General features: G+C 43.6%; 1 protein-coding gene across 1 annotated transcript; it reads right to left on the minus strand.

Annotated features, from left to right (window-relative positions):
- Positions 1 to 92: 92 nt before the first annotated feature.
- Positions 93 to 7971, minus strand: med4 (mediator complex subunit 4). The gene is made up of 7 exons (XM_083776054.1): positions 7891 to 7971; positions 7129 to 7195; positions 5413 to 5583; positions 3094 to 3151; positions 2896 to 2982; positions 2629 to 2760; positions 93 to 1786 (listed from the first exon to the last, which is right to left on the minus strand). Exons 1-7 carry the CDS (start codon positions 7959 to 7961, stop codon positions 1614 to 1616), a joined length of 759 nt encoding a protein of 252 aa, XP_083632180.1. The 5' UTR covers positions 7962 to 7971; the 3' UTR covers positions 93 to 1613.
- Positions 7972 to 8202: the final 231 nt, after the last annotated feature.

The following is an 8202-nucleotide window of genomic DNA, read 5'->3' on the forward strand; positions in this document are numbered from 1 at the left end:
CAATCCCTGAATGCCATACTTCAATCATTCTCAGCGCAAAGCAGCTTCTTTTGGAAAGTTGTCTTCATTAAGTCGTTTATTGGATGCCTGGATGGACAAATCACCCATACAAACAAAAGCTATTCCAAAATGTGTTTATTTACAAGGCTGACTATATACAAACCTATTTACACTGAAATGTGAACAGCATTTCTCTTCTTTTTTGTATCTGACCAGTGAACACTCAACAGAGTCAAACTAGGGACAAAGACAGATGAGCAAATTAAAATATACAAAGTCGTACACAAATACTTTCTCAAATATGGGACGATAATGTCCAATAAAAGAGCAGACAAAATGCTGATTAAAGTAAATGTTGTGTGATAAGTAGCACTTGGGAATATAACAGACACAAAACATGGACCTCCTCACTCGAGTGTGTTGGGACTAAATTAATTAACTCTGTCTGTCTTTCTGTGAGTCAATACTCAACAAAAACTTCACAGAAAGAGGTAATTTACAAAATAATCCATGCAACAATTATTTCTTCTTTCCGAGCAGACAGGGTTGGACGTGGGCTGCACTGGGCTGGTATTGTGCAACAAACCAGTAGTTCCTAAACGAGTGAAGCATATTAGTGTACCTTGCTCAAAAGGGGTGCGGGGCACTGTTATATAAAAAAATAAACTACCTTAAATTTAAATTAAAACTGCTTGACTCTTTTCCTCAAAGTGGATGCAGTTTAAAATAACGCCTGCAGCTGAAAGTGGTCGGAGGCCTTCTAAAGCCTTAGTTTTGATTCATACTTTAGTTGTTCAATCATACAATGCATTGCGGTTGCAACACGTAAGCTTTTAGGTTGGCCATTTTCAATGCACGAGCATAAAATAGGCTAACGATGGTCATTTCTATATTTACATTTTAGGAATTTAAAGCCGTCAAGAGACGGGGTGCGCACGCAGAACCGACACACCAAAGGTCCGACATGCGGAAATCAACCGTCGCTCCCGACATTGCGTTGGTCCGACATGCGTTGGTCCGTGCTTGCGGTTAGGGTTTTGGGTAAGGTGTCAGTCTATTGACAGTCGGACCGATAGTATGTCGGAACTAAAGCATCAGAGAGACATTATCTCTATCTAAGCAACTTTCCCTCTAGGTCCCACAGAGCGACACACAGTTGTTGTGGGACATAACTGCCACTCAGATCAAACCTATGAGCTGTCAGACATGACAAGACAGTCACCAGGCCCTCCTGCCCCCCTTGAAGGCACTGTGTGACGATATCGCCATGACATAATTGAATGTGTGTACGTGCCTCAAAAAACATGGAACACGAAAATAAAACAATATGAATTAAACATTAAACTAAGACCATGTACGTAGAGGCCTAGTCAGTTATGGCTGAAAACCTGGGCGTGCAGGGTTGGGGAGGGGGGCGGTATGTAGGTAAAATGGCATCGTGACATTATGACAGGTGTTGCATCTATATAGTACTTCACGGTACAAACTCTGAAAATATGAATAGTTACTGAATACAATTGTACACACACACACACACACACACACACACACACACACACACACACACACACACACACACACACACACACACACACACACACACACACACACTCTTAGTCCGAGTCACTGCTGCTGCTAGAGGAGTCTGTAGACATGGCCTCCACGTCGTCCTCATTCTCCTTGTTGTGACCCGGGGGCTCCAAGCCAAAGTCGTTGCCATGGTGAGGTGGCAGCATGCCCGCGGACACGTCTGAAGACTGCCACGGGTACTGAGGCGTCAGGACATCTGAGGACGAGGAGCAACACACCGCTGATTGACCCATTAAGACCTGAGGCCGATTCTACAAATGTCTTCTAATTCTAGCCTGGCTCCAGCCCTGAATCCATGGCCATTAAAAAAGGTTCTGGCGATTCAGGCGGGACATGTTAAAGGGTGAACTGGACCCGTGGCTTCTGATTGGTCTGTGGTGCAGGTGGGGGAAAGAACACCAGTCTGCAACGTCCGCTTATCATTCACTAAACTCACCCCACACAGCTACTGCTGTTGCCCTGCAACGTCCCCTTATCATTCACTAAACTCTGCTGTCGGACTACTGAATCAAATGAATGTTTACTTTTTACCGTAGGTTTTTACTCTCGAGTGTCTGTCTCGAACTGGCACTATTTTATCAAAAGTGAAAAGCATGGATAGAGTGGCACTGGCTGATGACGTATCAGCAACAACGTGGCTATGTAACAGGTGACGTTATGAAATGCGAGTCTGCTGCTTGCTGGCCAGACTGAGTGGCAAAGTGACAATACAAATATACGGAACACAGCCAATCAGGCGGGAGCCCAGGCTATTGGAAATAAGTCTTCCACACCAAAGTTCCAGACTAATGTCCTGCCATGCCAGGCTACGGTAATATGGTAAACGGTTGGGCAATGGTAACTGCAGATGAACGGTTGATATTAGCGATATAAGACGATGAACTATTCATTATAATTGTTCATTTCCCCTCAGGGATGAATGAAGTACCTACCAACTAATTGTTCAAATAATAATAGGCTTTTTTTATCGTGCTCTTTCAACAACGGGAAGAGCTCGATGTCTGTGACGCATCTCGGTGTGATTATTGCCCCCTTTACCTGGCAATCTGCCTGCTGCAAGTGCATCCCCTGGGAGATGTCCGTTCACCCCATTGGTGGGCAGATTAGCCATGTGACCAAGCATTCCACTGCGCATTTCCAGGTCTGTGGGGTAGGGTCGTCGTGGATCACCTGTTAAAAAAACAAAAGTTCATATTCTAGAACCTTAATGCCCATACAGCAGCTACACAAAAAGCATTAATTATATAAAAAGCAGTAGTCATGGATAATATTGTTCTGTGTCGTGACGGATATTTGCAGCTCTACCTGGTACCCAGTTGAGAGGGGCACACACAGCATTGCTGGCACTGATCCTGTGGGCATACTTGATGATTTCTTCTGAAGAAATGCTCCCTGCAAACACAAAAGCATACACTTTCAGGAAGACATTACTAGATGAAATCACCACCATTATCATCAACAATCTTTGGACGTGACCACGGAGTACTGGGTACATCCATTTACCTTTCTTGGCTTTATCAATGGATTTAAGTTTCTCTTTTGCCTGGTATACTGCCGTGGCCTAAGAAAGAAAGAGAAAGAAGCGATTGAAATTAGAGATGTCCCGATCCGATTCCGATTATTTGATTTTGAGTATCTGCCAATGAATACTGATTTCTCCCGATCCAATATTTATATTTTTATAGGGTTAATACAAATTGAAATGGATCCAACTCAAATCAGCCTCAACTCTGCACTAGTATAGCACTAGTTGAGGTGGGCAGATATACTGACATCCCTGAGGAGCAGCGACTGTGTGCTCTTTGTGACCTGGGAGTTGTAGAGGATGAGTTTCATTTTGTTTTCTATTGTCCACTATATCATGATTTAAAGATGGAGTGCCACAATTTTTGTATTTTTCCAGCTTTTCATGTGTCTATGGGGTGACAGTACTTCATTAGACACCCTGGAGTCGTTTTTATGTCCAATGGTGTAATAACTTTGTATTTAGGGTTTCTTCCTGGAGGCTGAACCCTTGATGGTCAAACGGGCCAATGAAGTAAACACGGATAGTGTGACGTAAAAATATTGCACGCACACACGCACCTCCCCCTCTATACATATTTTTTAAATACGACAACCTCTGTGGGCGGAGCTGCCTGCCACATACACACGTGTGAACTGAACAGCGCAGCCAGTTTGCTTTTGCTGCTCTGTGTGTGTCTAACTGTGTGGCAGATTTTCAAACAGTCATTTCACACATTACCAGTTCACAGCAGAGCAGACTGTTTTTCGTTAGATTGGAAGCAAGTAAATGTTCACGTCGGGTCCTCAGGAAGGAAACCACAACAAACCAGTCTTATAGCCTACCTGCTCTGCTGTATAGTTGCTCTTGTTGTTCTCAAGGAGTAGGTTGTTTCTTTTATAATCACAGTGGTCGGGCTTTGATACAGAGTGTAGTGTCACAGTGTGCATTCTTGTTGGCTGTTGTAGTCAATATGTATGTAGGTCCTAATACTTATACGAGGCTGTAAAGTCAAGAATTAGAAGTATGTTGTGTCGCGCTGGATGTCATGTTGCCATGTCTGGCTATTACAAGCGACTTGGGCTTGTTTTCATATAAGTAACTTTCAGGGGAGATGTGGTTGACTTGACCAATGATTCATGTGAAGGACCCTCAGATTAATATGTTGTTAAAAGGATTGGTGTTGTTGAAACGTTTTCATAAATATTCACGGCAATTTCTGTGACTTATTTTTGTGGACCTGGCCGCTTGTTTCTTTAAATCTGGCGACTTTTGCTGAAACTCAACGCAGTCAGATAAAGGACAGTTTTAATGCCAGGGTGCTTAGCTGGAGGAAATCAATAGCCTACAATATATTGTAGGCTAAATGATCTATCAAACTAATTGTTTCTGCTGTTAAACTATGATCGAATTGGATGATGAGCTGAGCTGATTGCGACAATAGGGTCAATATAATTGGAGGAAATAAATAAATGATTATAAAAAATCAGAAAAAACAGATCTGATATGGTATGGATGCATGGATTATATGCCTATACATGGATGGTGGCAGTATAAGTGCATAATGGTGCCTATACGATATCTCAGAAATATTGGAAGTGTTCACTTCTAACATTCACAAAAACATGAGTTTTTGTTACATTACAGACACCAATTTGCCATTTTGTAAACAAAAGGGCAGAGCCATGGGCTGTCCTTTTATAAGGAGGGGGAGGGACTAGGACAAGTGGGTGGTCTTAAAGGAGGAGGCGGAGGGACTGGATTAGGTGGGTGGTGCTATGGTTAAACTCACGCATACCTAATGAACTGGTGGGTGTGTCCACATAAAACCATCATTTTAACAAATACTGTACACTTTTTTGAAAAAATTATACCTCATATACACCTAAATACACCTGATGATCATGTTTAAGTGTGGAAAAAAATCACGGCACTCCATCTTTAAGAAAGAGTGTTTTATGTTAAATTGGTTGTTCAGTTATGAAGTTTTTGGAAAATTCATAGAGAAGGCATGGCAGTTACGTTGGTGAACGATGTATCCATGAGTAACTGTCTATTTGTGTATTTGTATCATTATATATGTACAGTTTCGTGAGTGTCTTGTAAACCCGTGCGGGCTGGGCATCTTATGATGTAGGACACTTTAATAAAAGATCTATCTATCTATCTATCTATCTATCTATCTATCTATCTATCTATCTATCTATCTATCAGTATGCAGTGAGTTCACACAAAGAACCTTTACCACATGACATCAACCACTTACACAATCAATGATGGACATTGTATAGCCTTGGTCTATAATTCTATATACTCACCAAGATGTGCTCAGCCTCCTTCAGCTGCTTCTGGAGTTGCTGGATGTCACTGTCTCTCTTCTCCACCTCCTTTTCCAGGACCTGCATCTCCTCGTGAACTTTGCCCTGCTCCCCCGCCACATCCATCAACTCCTGGAACTCCTTGTCTCTTTGAACCAGCAGCTCTAAGATCTGAACAACATGCACCGTATCGTATCGTATCGTAACATGAATGAACAGCAACATTACTCTATACCAGAGGTTTTCTGGTGGTCCGTGGACCACTGGTGGTCCGTGAAGGTATTGCATGTGGTCCCTGGCCATGCATTTAGTATGTTTTTTATCGACCAATAGTTGGGAAACGAACTAGTTCATTAAGTGACCCGGTGATGTATGATGACATCAATGTCAGTTACTGGGAAGTCGGATGTCAAGAACTTCCACAGAAAGGGAGTTTGAATTTCAAGGGAAAGTGAACCGGATTGACTGGTTGAGTCTATTAGGAAATGTCAAATGTGCCCATAATATAATCATGCAATTGCATGTGTCTGCTATCTATGAGTTTAATATGGAAGGTTAAGAGAACAGAGTAAGGGCAACCATGGGAAAGGAATAGCTCCGGACGACTAGCATATGCCAGTTAAATTACTGACTGTTAAGAGCTTGATTTAATTCACCTCAAATTAACAAATGTGATATTAATTTCAATATCCCCTCACCCAACTCAACAGTGGTCCCCAGGTTGATTCTCAGTCAGGGTGGTGGTCCCCAGGTTGATTATTAGTCAGCGTGGTGGTCCCCAGGTTGATTCTTAGTCAGGGTGGTGGTCCCCAGGTTGATTCTTAGTCAGGGTGGTGGTCCCCAGGTTGATTCTTAGTCAGGGTGGTGGTCCCCAGGTTGATTCTTAGTCAGGGTAGTGGTCCCCAGGTTGATTATTAGTCAGGGTGGTGGTCCCCAGGTTGATTCTTAGTCAGGGTGGTGGTCCCCAGGTTGATTCTTAGTCAGGGTGGTGGTCCCCAGGTTGATTCTTAGTCAGGGTGGTGGTCCCCAGGTTGATTATTAGTCAGCGTGGTGGTCCCCAGGTTGATTCTTAGTCAGGGTGGTGGTCCCCAGGTTGATTCTTAGTCAGGGTGGTGGTCCCCAGGTTGATTATTAGTCAGCGTGGTGGTCCCCAGGTTGATTCTTAGTCAGGGTGGTGGTCCCCAGGTTGATTCTTAGTCAGGGTGGTGGTCCCCAGGTTGATTCTAAGTCAGGGTGGTGGTCCCCAGGTTGATTATTAGTCAGCGTGGTGGTCCCCAGGTTGATTCTTAGTCAGCGTGGTGGTCCCCAGGTTGATTCTTAGTCAGGGTGGTGGTCCCCAGGTTGATTATTAGTCAGCGTGGTGGTCCCCAGGTTGATTCTTAGTCAGCGTGGTGGTCCCCAGGTTGATTCTTAGTCAGGGTGGTGGTCCCCAGGTTGATTCTTAGTCAGCGTGGTGGTCCCCAGGTTGATTCTTAGTCAGCGTGGTGGTCCCTGGTTCATAATCAGTTGAAAATCCCTGCTCTATACCAGTGGTTTTCAACCAGTGGTCCTTGAGAGGGCTCCACAGGGTACTCGGCTAAATGATTAATAGTTGTAAATGCATAGCGAACATACCATAATGTCTGTTTTGACCACAGTTTCACAGATATCTCTATGCCTGCAGTACATAGACAGTATAAAGGAACAACAGTGTCTATTAGAATAGAAGGTCTGTACCTGTGTGTCCTCGCCTGGCGGTGGCAGCTTTTGGTTCCTTGACAACGCAAGCATCTCTATTAACTCCCTGTAAGAAAAACAAAAACATGTTTAAATGTCTTAACAGGATGCTGAGAAACACATCGCTATGTTCAGTTCTAATCACGTACACTGGTTCATTCTCAGTGTTTTGCTTTGTATTGATAGTATCAAGTGAAGACAGTCAGGAAAGAGGGAGAGGGGAGAGACATGCATCAAAGGTCGTCATGAACGGGACTCGAACATGCGACGCGCTGTCAGGCCAAAGCTTATATATGTGGCATGCGCCTGGACCACTAGGCCAGTGGGCGACCCAGCCAGGGGTCCTTGGCTGAGTTTCAAGGAGGGCCTAAGCTAAATGACTGATAATTAAGAACCAATAACTCAGGGGGAAATACAAATTTTACAGTGTAGATTGTAAACTCTCAAGCCATGGGGGGGGGGGGGGGGGGGCTTCTAGACTAAAAAGATTTACAAGCTCACAGCCATTTTTAACTGACAAATCTTTCTTTTGTCCCTGGCTAAAAATATTTTCAAATGGTAGCCCGGTGACAAATTTGAGGGTTGAGGGATTGATGTTTTAAATGTTGAGAACATTTCACTGTAGCTCCATCCACTGATAAATTCAAACAAGCACAGCAGTACTGTATGTATGAAACATGATGATGAGACAAAGAAACAAACACACACACAGGAATCGGGAATCATTAGAAACCCAAATGATTGAAAGTAACTCCATCTGACCTGGATAAAACCTCTAAATCATCCAGGGTGGACAAGAGCCGCTCTTTCGTAGATTTCTCTGCCATCGCCATGTTTGTTTGTTGTAAATTGTAATGCTCTCTTTCCGCGCAAGACAGGAAAGAGAGTAGTAGTCGAGCAGCACTGGCCCGAAGAAAAGAGGACATGTGAACAGTGTTTTCACGACAGCGACCTCTGCTGGCGAGGAGTTGTCATGAACCCGTGTGCAAGGAAACCACAATGTCAAGGTTGCCAGGTTCATTAGAAAACCCCCCCAAACTAAATGAAACCCAGCACAACCAAAACAATTATGGC

Source organism: Protomyctophum parallelum (assembly GCF_964188405.1).
Source record: "Protomyctophum parallelum genome assembly, chromosome: 11".
NCBI classification, from domain to species: Eukaryota; Metazoa; Chordata; class Actinopteri; order Myctophiformes; family Myctophidae; genus Protomyctophum; species Protomyctophum parallelum.

What these genes read in the sequence shown, in the direction of transcription:
- med4 (XM_083776054.1), bottom strand. Translation starts at nt 7,961, where the DNA reads ATGGCGATGGCAGAGAAATCTACGAAAGAGCGGCTCTTGTCCACCCTG. An exon ending in AGGAGGCTGAGCACATCTTG is followed by an intron (nt 3,152 to 5,412) that starts GTGAGTATATAG and finishes TTTCTTTCTTAG; the next exon opens with GCCACGGCAGTATACCAGGC. An exon ending in CCCTCTCAACTGGGTACCAG is followed by an intron (nt 2,761 to 2,895) that starts GTAGAGCTGCAA and finishes TTTTTTTAACAG; the next exon opens with GTGATCCACGACGACCCTAC.